This window comes from Megalobrama amblycephala, linkage group LG22 (assembly GCF_018812025.1).
Source record: "Megalobrama amblycephala isolate DHTTF-2021 linkage group LG22, ASM1881202v1, whole genome shotgun sequence".
In the NCBI taxonomy this organism is placed as follows: Eukaryota; Metazoa; Chordata; class Actinopteri; order Cypriniformes; family Xenocyprididae; genus Megalobrama; species Megalobrama amblycephala.
The window spans coordinates 19,135,084-19,154,504 of NC_063065.1; the positions used below are offsets into that span (position 1 = coordinate 19,135,084).

General features: G+C 36.3%; 1 protein-coding gene across 6 annotated transcripts in view; it reads right to left on the reverse strand.

Annotated features, from left to right (window-relative positions):
• pou6f2 (POU class 6 homeobox 2) overlaps positions 1–19,421 on the reverse strand; it is a 157,139-nt gene that overhangs the window by 26,721 nt on the left and 110,997 nt on the right. For all 6 annotated transcript variants that reach the window (XM_048174776.1, XM_048174779.1, XM_048174777.1 and 3 more), the window contains one exon: positions 2,090–2,227. In XM_048174776.1, coding sequence (XP_048030733.1) covers positions 2,090–2,227 — 138 coding nt within the window. The remainder of the gene's footprint in view (positions 1–2,089; positions 2,228–19,421) is intronic.

Genomic DNA, 19,421 nt, shown 5'->3' on the forward strand with positions numbered 1-19,421 from the left:
AAACACAGTGCATCCCATCAACGGCACCGCTATGCCAATACGTCCAGCCAAGCCCTGCAGGCACTTTCAGTATAGACAAGACCATACCAGTTCGTTAGGTAACATCTACCGTACACATGCACACACTTGGCGCGTTCTCACATGAGAGACAGTTTATCATACACTGAACAAGTACAGAATATATATATTTTTTAATGCAGACAAGAACTGTGCATTAATATTCAAAATATTCATCAAAAGGTTATACCTGAACACAGTGGTTCTTAACCCTTTTTTTTTTACCATCATGTGGTGACCAAACATGGTACCAAAATAGAAAGACAAAAAAAAAATGCACTAAAAAAGAAATATAATTGGTAACACTTTACAATAAGGTTTTGTTTGTTAACATTAGTTAACTACTTTAGTTAACATGAACTAAGAATTAATAATATTTCTACAGCATTTATTAATCTTAGTTAAGTTAATTTAAACATTTACCAATAAATTATTAAAACCAAATGTTGTATTTGTTAACATTAGTTAATGCACTGTGAACTAACATGAACAATCAATGAACAGCTGGATTTTTATTAACTAACATTAACAAAAATGTATAAATACTGTAACAAATGTATTGCTCATTGTTATTGTATGTTAGTTAATACATTAAGTAATGTTAACAAATGAGTTCTTATTGCAAAGTGTTACCATATCATTTAAAAAAGTAAAAGAATACATACATACTGTATATATTTAACATTTTAATAATAAAAATTAAATTCTATGTATATATAAATATATATAAGTCTCTTATGCTCACCAAGGCTGCATGTATTTGATCAAAAATACAGTAAAAATAACTGTAATATTGTGAAAAATTATTGCAATTTATAATAACCATTTTCAATTTTAATATATTTTAAAATGTAATTTATTCCTGTGATGCAAAGCTTAATTTTCAGCATCATTACTCCAGTCTTCAGTGTCACATGATCCTCATTCTAATATGCTGATTTGGTCCCCAAGAAGTATTTCTTCTTATTTTCAATGTTGTAAACAGTTGTGCTGATTAATATTTTGTGTGGAAACTGTTATGCATTTTATAATAAAAATCTGTCACTTTTGATCAATGTGATGCATCCTTGCTGAATAAAAGTATTAATTTCTTTAAAAAAAAAAAAAAAAAAAAAATCTTACTACCCACAAACTTTTGAATGGTAGCGTTTGTTTATTAAATATATTTGTGTGTACTAAACAGATATATCGACATCCATCTGCCTAATGTGGCCAGATTCTACTAGGTTATAGATGAGTTTGATTTGACGCATTGCCTTTAACGTCAACAACAAAAGATATGGAGACCATTTTCTCCTCACTGTTAAAAGTTGATAAGCCGATTTATTGTGCTATCCTCACTGTGCATATGGTTCCTTTTACATATAAAATGTCATTAGATATTTTTGATTACATTTACAGCCAAAACTGTTAAAAGCACCCATAAAGCCTTCAATAAGAGTGGGTCGGCTACATAAAGAGGCCCCCAGCATGCGATTTCTCAAATAATGCTTTCCATTGTATTACAGAAGAGAAAGTGTCAATGCGACGAGGGGAATGAGACAAGGGTTAAGGTAAATAATGCTGTTTGTAGCGTGAAAGGGCACATTGGCTATACAATCTTTCCTTTAATATGGGAGCGGTGCGCACCTGCGATAAGATGATTCATTAGATAGGGCCCTGGTCTGACAAGCCTCATCGTTCAAGCCTCTGGATACTGATGGAACAATTCTGCAGCCGGCCCCGTAAATATGACAAGGTCAGCATTTTATCCCCTGCACTCCCACACTGCTGTCCAATCTAAACACAACGCCCCTCTCGGGCTCGCTCTAACATGGCTAAAGACAGGGCATGAAGGTCAGTACTGAAGACTGGATTTAGGTATCTGAGTAACATTACACTAATAAAGAAAATCATGTTCATACTACTTCAGAACACTTCTCCATGTTTACATCGTCTTAGAGTGCTATGATAAACGTGCGGCAGACTTCAGCTTACATGTGCATTTCATGTGTGCATGATGTTTTTAATGTGCTAATTGTTTGTGGATTACCTGTCCTTGTGCATTGGTGACGAGTTGTCCAGTGACCCCCTGCAGGCTGGAGAGAGCATTACCAAACACCTGTGACCCAGCAATTGAACCCATCGCTGCTGCCGCGGCAACCGCTGCCTGACTGGCCAGAGGGTTGAGCTAAACAAGAGAACATAGAATGAAAAACTAATTATTCGACAAATTAATTATAGTAGGAATTGATATCATTCTGCAATTAGACGCCTTTTTCCACAACAATTCTTAAAAGGCACAATATGTAATTTTTCACCACTAGAGGTCACTTATTCAAAACAAAGGCGTAGCTTGATGACGCCTTGATTTCATGGAATCATGTGAGGTGCCGTCTTCACATCTACAGCCGGTGGAAAAGAATCTGACGGGACTCGGACAAAAATCATATTCAATCATAATCTTCATAAAGATTTAATCGCTGGAGCGATTGCTAATGAGAGACAAGCGTGACACGCGGTTCGAGAGCAGTGAATCTTTTATTATGCTGCAGGCAACCACTTCTGCTTCTTCCGGTCATGTGTATGTGGGGTAAAACAGCGCTGTTTTATCATATTAGAAACATTTGTGTGTTGAAAGTTGTTATAATGATACTCTGTGTGTTCGCTCTGCGGCTACTATGAGACACTTGTTTCACGCTGCAGTAAGCTAGATCATTATTAGGTATGGTATAACATGGTTTATAAAACAGATCGTTCCGGCCCTTGATTCTGATTGATTAAACCGCAAAGCCGTTGTAAAATTCCCGAAAACATACAGCTGACCGCATTATATAAGTATCGCTACGCCACTGAGTGTGTATGTTGCTGCGCATGTCTTAGCAACCACTCTTGGCAACATGGTAAACATATATTTGTTCTCTATTGATTTTGTTCATTGAAGCTTACTGCATTATGTAGAAGAGTATTGTGAGAGAGATATCGAGTGACCGAGTGTATTACCTGCATTCAAATTTAGCATTTTCAGCTGTGATCTTGTCCTTTTAACATTTACTGGGTTTCCCCATGCCTTGCTGACACTGACAGTGCTAGTCAAAGCATGCCGTCATTTGTGTCTTGTTACGCGTTTTTCACAAGTTTCAATATAAAAGTCTTTGCGACTGACTCGCTCATAAAGACAATCTTTGCCGCCATCTAATGGTGTAATAAATGTAACTTCTGATGCTGTTTATGGTCAGGGACTATTTTTCCAGCGGAAGGAAGCCTTTTAATGATTTTACTTCATGAAAGTTGCATTGATACATATTTTTGGCTTTAATAGTTGTATTGTGTGGTAACCGTTTTATAAAAGCAATAAGCCCCATGAAGCCGTGGTTTACAGTGAATTTATAACGCTCTGAGTCATGCCTAACAATGCCCTTTAGCTGTTATAAATTCACTGTAAACCACAGCTTCGTGGGGCTTATTGCTTTAATTTGATTTAAATCAAGAAAACAAGATTTAAACAATAAGACTTACTGTGTTGAGCTATATAACATGATTAGTTTTCTGTCGATGAATGTATCTAATCAGTTGCTCACCTGTATAACAAAACACATAATATATTAAAGTGTCTGTGGTGTTTCCATGGTTTCTACAAAATAAAACTTGAAATCGTGGGTAACACAGGTATGATGTGATTGATAGGCGATGAACAGACACTGTGCGTATCCTGGTTAAAATTGCTTATTTCTATGGATTTAAACATTCTTGGAAACATTTGGGATAATTTAAGTATACAAATCAAAAAAATATATATAACATTGTTCTAGTGGGTTTGGGGTATTTTAATCCAAAAATCTTACATATTGTGCCTTTAAATATGGTGACAGCTTTAAATTAGATACATTTGTACCTATTAGAACCAATAATACTTAAGTCAAACAAGAACTGAAATGGAGCACATCCATGTTTTGTGTTTAATGAATTAAAAATAAAGATGTTCCATGGATGAACAATATGAGGGTGAGTAAATTACAGAATTTTCATTTTTGGGCGAAAATAACTATTTATTTTACAAAGAGCATATGCTGTTTTCATAGTTTTTTTCCCAAATAAAGCTGTTTTTGTTAAAAAAAAGCAGCAAAAAAGGAAAAATAATGTTTTTTAATATAAATAACAGCTTAATTGCTAACATTTTGGCTCTTTTATGGTAAATTATGTTTTTCTCCTCAATTGTAAGTCACTTTGGAGAAAAAAAAAAAAGATTTAATAAATGTTTTTGCATTGTTCAACATGATTGCCAACATAAGTGCCAACATCTGGCAACAATACTGAAAAACAATCATATTTAAGTTTTTCTAGTTAGTTAAATTAGTAGCACCTCTACTTTAGTTAGTTACTCCCAAGTAATGAGTGTGAATATTCCATATTATCTGCTCCTGTTAGATAGATAGATAGATAGATAGATAGATAGATAGATAGATAGATAGATAGATAGATAGATAGATAGATATAGATTTTACTCTCATCTTTAACCCCTGTAGTTGATTTCTGCTCATTGTAGTGCTTTGCCAGTGTTAATAACACATGCAAGCACACATACAAATGCACAGGTGAATAAATCAAGCTAACCTCCTAATAAGCCGGGTGAATGCAGTGCTTATTTGGTTGCAGGGCTGCAGAATACAGGCTTATTAGGTTCTTTAAGTAGATCAAGAGCTCATGCAGGACTGCACACAGAGTCCCCAATTACTCATCACAATGAGGCAGTAATGGAAACAGCGCTGCGAGCAGACAGAGGAGAACAGGCGCGGTGACAGCAGACAGAAAGAGTAAAAAAACGGTGTATCCTAATGGCAGTCAACAGTGATATAGACAGCAGGTTATTTCTGAAATCAAATTGCTATTCTTTTTTGACAAGTTCTGAGTTTTCTTTTGCTATGAATCACAAAGCGTATAATCCCAAAAGATGCTGTCAGAACAAGAGTTCACAGGTGTACGGTGATGATATTTTTGATGCCACTGTGCTTTAAAGGGATAGTTCAGCCTGTAATTAAAATTCTGTCATCATTTATTCACCTTCACAGCATTCCAAACCTGTATGACTTTCTGTGGAACCTGAACATAAAATTTGGAATAATACATTGGTTGCTCTTTTGACAATGACTGGAGGCTGAAGCTTTAAGGCTTCAAAAAGGACACAGACTACCATTCAAAAGACTCTTATGCTCACCAAGGCTAATTATATTTTATTATATCCATCTTATTATATTTTACAAAGTAATTAATACCTGTGATGGCAAAGCTGAATTTTCAGCAGCCATTATTTCAGTCTTCAGCGCCACATAATCATCCAGAAATCATTCTAATATGCTGATATGGTTCTTATTATCAGTGTTGCAAAACTGCCTAATATTTTTATTTTTTATAGATTTTTTTTTCTTTTTTTTCTTTTTTTGCAAAGAGAAAGTTCAAAAGAACATAATTTATTTGAAATAAAAAACGTATTTTTCTTATTACAATGTCACTTTTGATCAATTCAATGCATCCTTGCTGAATAAAAGTATTAATTCCTTACTGACCCCAAACTTTTGAATGGTACTGTAAAAGATATATTACAAGCTCTTCTTGTCAGGTTCATAAGAGTTCATGAGGGAAGTGTGAACGAATGATTTGTTCTTTTGAGTCATACCTTTTTTTAATGAATCAGTTTGTTAATGAATGGGACTGACTGGGTTCTCGAGTTTAATCCGTTTGAGTCCTTATGAAGCTTTCTTTAATTAAATGTAAAAGCACGACCAGAACGTTCTGTTCTATTCTATTTCCTTTCTATCTCATGGAAAATGAAGGTTCGGAGTGATACAAGGGTGACTAAATGATGATAAAATTTTGATTTTGGGGTGAAAAGAAGCAGCAGGAGGAACTAGAGAAGTAACCATCTCTAACAAATTTCAGCCTATATCCCTGTTTCCTGTCTCCTCTGTCCGCACCCCCCATCTCTCAGCAGGGGCCATTCAGCTTTGTTAAAGTGAGAGCATTCAGCTGCCATTCATCTTTCATCTTATCACACCATCATATATTACCAGGCTCTCTGAAATCAAATGATGAGAAAATACCACGGAGCGATCAATACTTTTTCATTGACAGTAAAGGTTAAGCACATTAAGAATGACACCGCATTTGTCTTATGAAATCATATTTCATGTTGGTGGCCTAAAATTGGCTGAGATTGATACTATGTCCCCTGGACTGAAAGTCACCCTTTTTTTATCACTAATCACAGAAATCGCCTCTTTGTGGCCGGCGTTTCTTTGTCCTTCTGCAAAAGTCAAGTGCCAGTTGATAATATCAGCGACCCAAAATGTTAAGGGCAACGATTTTAGCTCCTCAATGCCTCACCATGTGGCTATTGTGAGCGGTAAAAGCTCTCTGAGACTTCAGGACATTTCAGCCTTTCATCTTTAGCATTTGTCAAGAGATTTGCAAATGATTCTTCTGTATGCAGAGGCAACATGGAGACGCTACTTAAAAAAAACAATTGCAATTTATTCAGCAACGCTTCAACTAATATCCTCAGCCATTTTATTGTTGTGCATTAGTGCAATTTCAAACTGCTTGTGATTTCCTGCAGAGTAACCCAGTGACAATGTGAGTGCTTATTCTGTTAAACAGAAAAGGAGAATAGCTTTGTGATTGCAGGAAAGGTGCCGGTGTAGAGAGCATCTTATCTTGGGCTAACATCTTCAGATAATAAAAACATGTATTTCTGAGAGGGGTGAGATGCAGAGAGAAAGCGCACACGAGAGAGATGGACAAGGATGGCAATATCAAGCAGGGATTGAATTCATAGATAATCCTCTCACCCTATCTGAGGGCAAACACTCTCTCTTTCTCTCCCCTTCACTCTCTCTTTGACGGAGAAGATGAAACACGTTCTCCTGGAATGATAAGAAGGCCAGTGAATTATATGAGCTGATACATATAGGATCATCTTTAGTGATCCACTGACATCTGAATCTGCTTTAGTTCATTTCCTAGCTTAACTTGAAAAGAGAGTCAAACATTGTTTCAGAGGAAGTATCTTAAAGATGAGGTGTACACCCTGTCCCAAATATGCTCACAAGCACAAAATTGAGGTCTATTTTTTCATTTTAATAAAAAATCTGTAGTGGCTGATATTGGATATTTCTTATTGTGCATATTCTTTCTTTTTTCTTTTTCTTTTTATTTTGATTACCTCATCTAACACACACTTAAAGGGATAGTTCACCCAAAAATTAAAATTATCCCATGATTTACTTATCCTCAAGCCATCCTAGCTGTATATGACTATATTCTTTCAGATGAACACAATCCGAGTTATTATATTATAAAAGATGGACCCACATAGCTCCAGGGGTTAATAAAGGTCTTCTGAAGCTAAGTGATGGGTTTTTGTAAGAAAAAATATTCATATTTACATTTTTCTAAACTAAAATAAGTAGCTTCCGGCAGACAGCCTACATAAATCGACACCTTACAGCAAAAGAGTAATCTTTGACCTGACAAATGACACACAGACGAACGCGGAAGCGCAGAGGATAGAGCAAAACAAAACACCGGTCACGAATTAGAAGTCTAAAACTAGAATTTTTAAAGAGAAATATAAGCGTAATATGCGTAGGCCGTATGCTAGTTATTTTAGTTTATAAAGTTTTAAATATGGATGTTTTTCTTACAAAAACCCATCACTTCACTTCAGAAGGCCTTTCGGATGTCGAATGGATTACTTTTATGATGGATGGATGCACTCTTTTGGACTTCAAAATCAGTAGCACCATTCACTATCATTATAAAGCTTGGAAGAGCCAGGATATTTTTTAATATAACTCAGATTGTGTTCAATCCAAAAGAAGAATGGCATATACACCTAGGATGGCTTGAGGGTGAGTAAATCATATGATAATTTTCATTTTGGGGTGAACTATCCCTTTAAAGTACATTTTAAAAACAATAACTTAAAAAAACAGTTAAATCCAAACTCAAAATGAATATGCATTTTTATACTGTACTTTATAATGATGTAAATGTATTACTTTTAGCTCTTAACATACATGGTTTTAGTTTTAAGTGTTTTATTATTTTTATCTATTTAGACAAAAATTTTAATGTTGGACTTTTAGCAGTCATCGGTCATAACATATTGTAACATCACAGCATTATAATTTTCATTTTGAGAATATGTACGTCTTAAAAAATAATCCAAACAATGATCTTATTAAGATTATTTAAGAAATAATTTATTAAGAAACTGTATGCAGGTTAAGTAAATACAATAAACTGTGTTAAATACTATATGCCAAAGAACCTAGACTGTTGTTTTTATATTTTGGCATATATGGAGAAGGTCTTATAGTCCAGTTATTGTTTACCATTTCGATCAATAATATTTAAGCCCATTATAAAACACTCAGCAGCACAGCGGGACAGATTAAGACTCTGTATCTTGGGGGGCAGCAGGAAGGAGACATGGAGAATGTGCGGATTGCAGAGGATTGCAGTGTTTGTCATCTAAACAGGTGATTTTCCGGCAGGCTGCCTCCACTTGGAGCCATGTGGGGAGGCAGGAAACCGTGTTACTGCTCCACTATTTGTGTTGATTGTATCTTTGTGTGTGGATCTAAACAGCTGGCATCCTTTTTACAGAAAAACAGCAGGTAAACCTCTGGGTAAATGTGAAAAAACGCCTGTTCTTTCACACCATCTCTTTTTCTCCTCTTGGAGAGGTGGAGGTTAAAGTTGAAGGGATTTGAGGACTTGATCAATGAGCAGTGTTGAGAAAGCTACTCTGAAACTGTTGCTTCCCAAGTTAATATAAGTTCCCATGATTTAACTTATTTATAAAACTACCCTTTTGAGAATGTATGTAGATGCACTACTAAGCTACTAACAATAAGTAGCTTGATTCATTAAAGCTAAAGTTTTTATGGTGCAAAAAATGTATCAGTTTCCACAAAAAATAAAGCAGCACAACTGCTTATCATTGTTTTCAACATTGATGATAATGTTTCTTGAGCACCAAATCAGCATATCAGAATCAGAGTTGCCAAGTCCGCTTATTATAAGCAACCTTGAGCTTGTTTTTTCCCCATAAGAAGTCACTTATAGATTTAGGCAGTCACGGGTTGTTGTATTTTGTTTTTTGGGCTTATTTCCAGGATACAGTTGCGTATTTGGGCTTGTTGGTGGTTTGCAGCCATGTGCCTAAATGTATGGCTGCTTTATCATTATTTAGTCATTCTCTGTCTTATCCGTGTCATGGCAAAGATGCTCTGTCTGTTTAAATGAGCGTTGTGTGGTCAGAGGCACATAAGATCTCTTTTGAACTGGAAATAGTACTGTTATTTATCTGAAGCAATTTAATTCAGCATCTTTATGCCATTACAAGGTAAGAGGATTTCGATATAAGAGAAAAGGAGCAATGTCCTACATCATTCATAGGGTCAGAGCGGTCACCCTTCAGTCAGAACTCGACTCTCTCGTGAACGCACATTCGGCCGTTGCCGGAAGCCAGTGATTATAGTTTAAAAAGTTTTAAATATGGATTTTTTTTTTTTTACACAAACCGATCGCTTCACTTCAGAAGGCATTTATTATCCCACTGGAGTCGTAAGGATTTACGAGCTTCAAAAATTAGGGAACTATTCAATGCCATTACAAAGCTGGCAAGAGTCAGGATATTATTTAATGTAACTCTGATTGTGTTCGGCTGAAAGAAGAAAGTCATATACACACATAGGATGGCTTGAGGGTGAGTAAATTATGAAATAATTTTAATTTTTGGGTGGGCATTTTTCCCCATAAGAAGTCACTTATAGATTTAGGCAGTCACGGGTTGTTGTATTTTGTTTTTTGGGCTTATTTCCAGGATACAGTTGCATATTTGGGCTTGTTGGTGGTTTGCAGCCATGTGCCTAAATGTATGGCTGCTTTATCATTATTTAGTCATTCTCTGTCTTATCCGTGTCATGGCAAAGATGCTCTGTCTGTTTAAATGAGCGCTGTGGTGTCAGAGGCACATAAGACCTCTTTTGAACCGGAAATAGTGCTGTTATTCATCTGAAGCAATTTAATTCAGTTTAAACTGAATTATTCCTTTAAATGAATCAGTGAATAATTTCTTAAAGGTGCCATCGAACGTTTTTTTTACAAGATGTAATATAAGTCTAAGATGTCCCCTGAATGTGTCTGTTAAGTTTCAGCTCAAAATACCCCATAGATTTTTTTAAATACATTTTTTTAACTGCCTATTTTGGGGCATAATTAGAAATGCACTGATTCAGGTTGCGGCCCCTTTAATTGCTCGCGCTGTCTGCCCCCGGAGCTCGCGCTTGCCTTAAACAGTGCATAAACAAAGTTTACACAGCTAATATAACCCTCAAAATGGATCTTTACAAAGTGTTCGTCATGCATACTGCATGTATGCGTCGGATTATGTGAGTATTGTATTTATTTGGATGTTTACATTTGATTCTGAATGAATTTGAGGCTGTGATCCATGGCTAACGGCTAATGCTACACTGTTGGAGAGATTTATAAAGAATGAAGTTGTGTTTATGAATTATACAGACTGCAAGTGTTTAATAATGATGCTCTTGTCTCCGTGAATACAGTAAGAAACAATGGTAACTTTAACCACATTTAACAGTACATTAGCAACATGCTAACGAAATATTTAGAAAGACAGTTTACAAATATCACTAAAAATATAATGTAATCATGAATCATGTCAGTTATTATCGCTCCATCTGCCATTTTTCGCTGTTGTCCTTGCTTGCTTACCTAGTCTGATGATTCAGCTGTGCACATCCAGACGTTAATACTGGTTGCCCTTGTGTAATGCCTCGCTCATGGGCTGGCATATGCAAATATTGGGGGCGTACATATTAATCAGCCCGACTGTTACATAACAGTCTGTGTTATGTTGAGATTCGCCTGTTCTTCGGAGGTCTTTTAAACAAATGAGATTTATATAAGAAGGAGGAAACAGTGGAGTTTGAGACTAACTGTATGTCATTTCCATGTACTGAACTCTTGTTATTCAACTATGCCGAGGTAAATTCAATTTTTAATTCTAGGGCACCTTTAAGGGGTTACATGACAAATCTGAACTAAGCATTGTCTATGTTTGCTGGACTGTAAAGTTCTGTGTGTAAACAACATAATACCAGTGTTTTGTTGTGATACATTGCTACTCATTAGAAAAAAATTAGCAGAAGCATGTTACAGGAGAAGCTACAATGTTTTGAAACAACTACTCAAAGAAAGAAAGAAAGAAAGACAGAAAGAAAGAAAGAAAATTTCCTCTTCCTATTGTATTAGCAGAGAAAGCGATTAAGTCTAAATTTGCAGTCTGAATGGAATGGGCGGAAAATGAAAGAAAGAAAGAAAGAAAGAAAGAAAGAAAGAAAGAAAGAAAGAAAGAAAGAAAGAAAGAAAGAAAGAAAGAAAGAAAGAAAAAAAGACCCCTCTCACACGGATTTTGCGCCTCATGGCAAAGTGGGTGAGTAAATTTTAAACTCTATTAAGTTCTGCGAGGCCTGCAATGGCCGTTTGACCAGCGGGGTCATATGGAGCAACAACCCATGTAATCTCCTGAACAAGGCAAAAAAACAGCTTGCCGTTACCATGGCAAGGGACTTCTGGACATCAAAGTGAAGCACTCCAAAAGCTAGAGTTCATTTTCCGCCCGTTCCGTTCAGACTGCAAATTTAGACTTAATCGCTTTCTCTGCTAATACAATAGGAAGAGGCAGGCCTCAAGGGACAGACTCCTGCTAACACTACAAGTTAAAACAGAGCGAAAAACACCATCTCTAAAGATTAAAAAAAAAGTTTAAAAAAAGTATGCTGGCGAGATTTTTTTTTTTTTACAGAATATATGTGTATTAAATTTATTTTCCTTATCTGACTGCCTTTTTTTTTTAAACCGCACTAAATTTTTGTTACATTTATGCTTAAAAGAAAAAAAAAATGTTCTAAATTTTTTTTTACTTAATTCAAGATATATTATCTAAAAATCATATTATCTTACACAATTTTACTTTTTAAATGTATTAAGACTGAAAAAAACATTTTTTGCATTTACTTTGTCAAGTAAATGGGATGAGAGACAATGGCTCCAGTGTCTGGACATATCTGACAAGGACGGTTATTAAACATCTGAAAAGCTGAAAGAAAATTGTTTTTGCATCATAGCAATTCCTAAGACGATCACACCTCTGTTTCACCCTTTTTTCTTTTCTCCCTCGCTCTCTCCGTCTCTCCGTTTTCCCATTATAGAGAGTGGACATAATCAGAAGTGACACATCTGAGCATGCTCACAGTCTCCCCAGCGTCACATCCAGACCTTATGCTACCTCCTTCAAAAAACCCTCTCTCTTTCTCCCACGTTCCCCAGCCTGGAGCCTCCCCTCTGCCCGGGTACATCAAAACACCATTAGACTGTCCCAAACACCTCAGCTCCCCTGTTGGACCCCTGGAGCACATCACCTGCCGTCTCCTCTGGACTCTCCTCACACTACCAACGCTACTTACGGAGCCCCATTTCACCTGCCCATTGACAAATAAATAAATAGCTGAGAGAAAAACAGAAATATACCGACTCAAGGGAAGAATAGGTGAGAGAGTAAAAAGCTAGAGGAAGAAAAACAGGAATGAAGAGACATGTAATGCTGAAAAGTTGGCAGTCTTGGGTCAGCCCTCCCATGATGCACTGCGCTGGCAGCATAAAGGGCCTCATCTTCTGACGCACACAAGGGCTGTTTAAAATGCTGCACTTCATCAGATAAAAAGCACAACTGTTGGGAAAAGAGGGGGCAAAAGGGGTCACGCTTAACGGGCCGGAATGCAAATGACAGAGGTACAAGGAAGGAAATTAATGACAAATGTACCTATAAATGTGTGATGGACTGCCCAGTGCTGACCGTCAATCATGTGACTCATTAACTCAAGCATAATTAACTGCTTTTGGTGTCATTATATAAAATCCTGCTTCCATAACTGTGGCCCTTAAAATCCATACAGTAATTTTAAGCCATCAGTCATTCTTGCTCTATTTTTACTGCAAAGAGGCAGGGTAACCTCCAATACGGTTTAAACAAATGTACATTTTATTTATAAATTTATTTACAAATTCCATCTTTTATCATTTTTCCTGTTGAAAAATTACCTTTTTGGCCACATTTCCATGTGATTGATTAAAGAATATGTTTGCTGCAAAACTAAAGTTCCGAGCAAAACTGCTGACTGCAGTGTTACACATACAGCACTGTTATTTCTGTACACACACACACACAAAAAAAAGAGTAACTATGACCATCAGTTTCGTGAAAAGTTAATATTACATTTCCGATGGTCACCAGAGACAAAGTCTCCATTAGATTTTTATTTCCTGTGATGAAAAAATGATAAAAATAATAAAACCATCAATGGTTTTATTATGATCAATGGTCATTTGTCTTAAAATGACTGAAAGCAAAATATTGCATGTCTTAATCTAAGTGGAAAATATGGAACAGCATGTCCCTTTTTGAGGAAACTTCAACTATTTTAATTCATCATGTCAAATTCTCCTCTCCGGCATTTGAACAGAATGCCATCTCTTTTCACTTGCTGTTGTCTGACATACAGATCCGCATTTGAATGACTTTAATATTGGCTTAATCAATGGCTGGTGATCTTTTGATGGCCTCTATTCAATAAAGTCCACCGTCAGTTGTGTGTGAGTTTCATAACTAGAATAATGGTAAATGATTACTCCTCCACATGGCGTCTCAGAGTGAGCCGAGCTAATGAAGAGAAATGGTTGGGTTTGGAGCTGGGGCTGCCAGCTGCCATTTGAGAACTCGGAGCACCGAGATTAATGGTGACTGAGCAGGGCTCTGTGGCTATGATGTGGTCAGAGGTCCGATCGATAATACACACACACACAAACCTGACCCACTCATCCATATATACGCACACACACACACACACACACATGCAAATACGCTAAACCAAACCTTAACACAAACACTCATCCCTAAGTGGAATGATGAACTGACAACATTTGGACACAACATTGATCAGGAAGTTCCCAGTGTTTCTCTGGGCAGTTTAAAAAGGTCAGAAGAAACTTAAGTGCTGAATGATATTAAAAACGTGCTTTCTGCCACCACACCATTATCCTGGGTTAACATGCCACATTTATTACTTTTTTCATATGTGTAAATGGAGTGGGTGATGCAGGGATAAATATTGTAGCGAGTAAAAAGAGTAAAAGGAGTTGTAGAACATAAATACGGGGCCCAGGACAGAACCTTTAGGATTACCTCAGATATTTATTAAGAGAGAGAGAAAAAGAGAGACTTAGGCTATGTTCAGATTGTTTTGCAGTAAATAAGATCCTCTCTAGAATTTTTAAAAAAAAATATTTTTTTAAAGCTAACTAAGTGTGAACAATGGATAACTTTCCTGAGGTAAATGCAACGTTAAGTGACATTGTTCACAAGCTGTTTTAATTCGTCTTTCAGCGATTGAAACTCTGATTGAGACATGATACATTTCAGTAAGTTGTACTGTATCTTTCAACATACCTTTTGATGTTCATGCATGTTTTTCATGCTATAACTTGTATTAAAGGTACAATTTGTAAGATATTCGCAGTAAAATATCCAAAAACCACTAGGCTAGTGTTATATATTTTGTCCAGCTGATTACTAACAATATCTCTAATGTTTTCAACTACTTGTAAATCATGAGAAAATTCCCATTCTAAACAGTGACACGGGGCAGTGCAGTCGCCTGTCAATGACGTCAGTTACCCTTTGTTACCGCCTTTACTGACAAAGAAACCACATGACAACAGTGTCGTGGACAAATGCGGAAGTAGTGTCTAGCGTCCAGCAAACCACTAGCTTGCTTCAAGCAGTTCCTAATTTACTTCTTGCACGTTTTATGGTGGATTGTGTTACTTATTTATGGAACATAATTACTGTTTACCATCTGCCGCTGGTTCTGTCAACAAGGACAGCTCCCGTAAACGTAAACGTAAACGTAAACGTAAACGTAAGCGTACGGGCCAACCAAACGACCCAAGAAGAGTTTGGGACAAGAGGAGAGAAAGAGCGAGGATCAATATCGGTGTTGCATTTTCTAGATGGAGAGACCTTCGCGACAAACTTCACCTAGAAAGAGATGCCGATCTTGCTTGTGTTTTACTTGACAGGTGAGCTGTTTTGATTCGCATCTTTACAGAAAACATATGCCATTATAACGATCAACACGATTAGTATTATGGGGCATACACGCCAAACGCGGGGCATCGCGTCTCTAGACCCGCGCGAGGACGCGTCTGATCCATAGTCTGATCGCGTCTTTGCATTGACTTTGTATGTAATCTACTCGCGCAAATCGTTGAACTCGCGTTTGCTATGTATGCCCAATTATTGTGTTTGAATGTACACGAGTGTATATATTTGATGAACAAGTGGTAATCGTTTTCATATCATCTGACTAAACAGTAATCAATTAATTTGATAATTTACTGTCAAACTATATTTGCTGTATTGTATTGCAATATAGCATGACACAATATGTAATGGTGGCATGTGAAAATTGTCTTTTTCAGACACCTACGAAATCCAGTATTGGATAGATTTTGTTAGTTACTGTAGCAGCTACAGTGTAGTTATCATAATTTTACATCATAACCTCACAATAAAAATTGTGCTGTCAATACATATGATACATATGGCAAAGCGGAAGCAGCGCCGGTGATTGTGTCATAATAAAATTTACGCTGCTCGTGAGGCGTGTGTTGCGCAATCGCTCCAGCGGCCTCGTTCAGCTCCCACAACACTCGGTCCTGCTCTGCTTCATACTACAGTAACGTTAATAATCGCATCCATTGACATGTTTTCTTCCCAAGCCCTACTGCACTGTCTGTTGAGGTGGAGACCACATGTCCCAAGATTCCACACTCAAACTTGCCGTCATCAAGCTACGCCTTTGTTTTGAATAGGCCTCTAGCGACCTCTAGCGGACAAAATTATTACATACTGCACCTTTAAAGTAGAAGAAAAGACTCCTGCTTTTAGGTTTTTTTTTTTCACATTAACTTTGATAAACCTAAATTCAACACATAAACATTTTCGTTACACAGAGTACACGTTTTTCCACCCTCTTTTAATTGACAGGATATAATCAGCACTGATCGTTGGCTGTTCTTAAACAATCAGTCGATGTCTGATAGTGAAAATAATTCATTTTAATTGGCCAATATCAATTATTGTCCAATACATTGGTGCATCCCTAATGAAATTACATTTTTTTTTAAATCTAATTCAAATCACATTTGAAGGTGGTTTGAAATGTGTTTCCAAACTGATTTTTACAGCTATATCTCAGTCAGGACTCTTTAGCTGCTCAAATCGGATTTCCAATCGTCTTTTGCATCACTCTAATTGCGACACACAACGATAACGTGAAAACCGGTGACGGAAATGCTGGAAGTATTCATAGGGCATTCAAATGGTAGAACAGTGAGAGTGAGATGATGCACCTCCATTTTTCCTGCATCCGTTTTGAAATATTCGTGACATACGTGGGTACGCCTATGTCGAGAAACACCTACGTTACCAAAGCAACCCATGAAGATAGATTGGTTATGTCTGGGCACACAAATTTTATTTGATCACTTGCAATTAATAGTGTGGATAGTCTGCCTGATCGAGATCTGATTTAAGAACAAATTTGATTTGCTTGCAGTCTGAACAGCCAAAGAGACAGTAAAGTCCCATTAAGGGAAGTCAATTCACTTCTTTTGCTCAAATCTTGCTTTTTTTTACCAGGCTGGTCCAGGAGGTACAGACACATTGAGAAACATGTGAGACAGATGACAGAATCAATCTCATAGTTTGCTGTGGTAAACAAAATTTCTTTTCTTTTTTATCTGTTTTTTTTTTTTTTTCAGTCACACAATTCATGTGACTTTAAAGTTTTTATTATATTTATCATAGATGACTTTTAATAAAATTGGTTACTCCAGACATGCAGAAAATATGAAGTAATGATATCCTGCAAGTGACAACTCACTGTAAATGTCAAATTGTCATTGTGTAAAGACATACTGGCAAATTTTAGATCCAAATGTCTACAGTTGGAAGTCTTATAAACTTTAATTCCTTACTAGACGCCCCAGTGCTGCCTTTTCTTCTTTTTTTTCTGAAAATAATCCCTCATTTTGAGTAAATAAAAAGTTGCTTTGCTTTCAGCACCCAGCTTTTCCTCACTGGCTGCATCACATGCTTTATAATTATTCATACCAAACGCTGTGCTACTTTTGATGGGCAATAGTCTTATTTTCTGCTTCAGTCACCAGTGCACATTTGTATTTTCATATAGTGGGAGTTTCGTTATGTAAGGCAATTTTCTGCCTTCTTAAGGAGGGATGTCTATTGGGCTGCATTAATGAGTGAGTGACAGAGTGTGAGAGAAAGAGAGAGAGAGAGAGAAGGTACGAAGGGGAAGGGAGACTAAAAAAAGAGAAGAGCGAGAAAAGAGACCGTAGAGGGCATGGATGAAACAAGTGAGTAAAGGAAAAATGATACCAGGACAGAGGTTAAATATATAAAATGTGAACTTCCAGCTACACAGGAAGTACCTACTGTAAAATTTTTCTTAATGTGAATAATTAACAAAACGCTACTAGTACATAAAATAATCCTACATTAAATATTCCTACAACCCTAATTACAGTCTTTAAGCAGCTTGTTATGCTAAAAATTAAAAATATTAATAAATGTCAACATGAAACACTAGAACACATTTTTATTCTGTAAAATGCAGAAAATAAAAATGTAAAAAAAAATTGGGCAGGACTCAACTTTTTCTTAGCTAATTATGGTCAGTAAGGTCTCGTAAATTCTGTCATTATCAGCATAGTTTGACAAGATGGTGTTTCAAAAATCCATAGTTATAACGAACATTTGCAAACAGCACTTCAAATTTGTGTGGCTAGAACGACAGCTCTCGACCTCTGGTTAGAAGCACACTTTTTTGTTTGCATTAGGCTACATATGGATTCACAACCTGGTCTCATGGAAAGACGTACCTGTGGGAACGTTTTCGCGAGTCGAAAAAATACATACCAATATGTACATATCGTTGCAGTTTTATGCAGTTTCCAACAGAAATGAACACTAGAGGCAGTAAAACAGCAAGCGCTTTTAATCGTTTTCATACACAGTTACGATTACAGGGTCAGATTATTGATTAATAATGACTTGTTTTCATGTCTCCTTGCACAATATTATGTTATGACTTCAAAACGCTTTTTACCAAAGTGCACGATTTGTGAACAAATACATTTTGAACCTTGTATCGCTTAACCAGCTCCATATGTTTCGCTTTTTTGGACAAATTTCAAATAAGAACTGTGGTGATTCGTATAAAAACAACGCCATAAAAACGTACGTTCACGTTAACCTGAACGTTAATCTGTTCAGGCAGAAAAATGAACGCGCTTTTAGTGCCACTCAGTGGACATTTCACATTGAAACTGCAGTGATATGTACGTATTGGTACGTATTTTGCAACCCTTATCCTGAGCAAAATAAGCAAGCTGACATTCAGTACAATCTGTATCTTTCATTTCAAATATAAACAAATTTCATTTACAGCTTTAGTCTGTCAAGCAATTTAAAGCACACCCCTGGAACAAAGAAGAATATGACACAGGAGAAGAAAGTTCAATACTCTTCAGCCATAAAAAAAAAAATGTGACGTTGATCTAAAGTCATTTTTGCTTATTAGTATGGCTTAATTGGACCATCAAAGGTCAGCAGCAAAGACACTGGTTAATAAAGTGAGCTTAAATACATAAAGTATTTTTGTGTTTTTTGTAATTTTAAGGAATACTGAATCTGTTTTTGTGATGAACTACAATCATCATGTTCACAGACAGCACACACAGCACCTCCTCTCGAACACCTTACTCCCGATTTCTTTCAACACGGGAACAGGAGAGGTGTTACTGTTTGTCAATAAATGGGAAAACAAAGTAACTTATTTGAAAAAGTAACTCAGATATTTTGATGTAATGCATTAAAAGTAATGCGTTACTTTACAAGTTACTTGAAAAAAGTAATCTGATTATTTAATTCACATTACTTGTAATGCGTTACCCTCAATACTGGTCGCTACAGAAGTTGATGAAAGACGAACTTTGCTTCAGATAGCCAATCATGTGTATAAAAAAAGTAAATGGGATAAATTTAGATTTTATGCTGGCTTTAATTTTAAAATTAATTTTAATTAATAAAATTTTTTATTTCATGTTGAGAACAGGAAGCATCTACCAACATCTCATATGTATCTAAATTC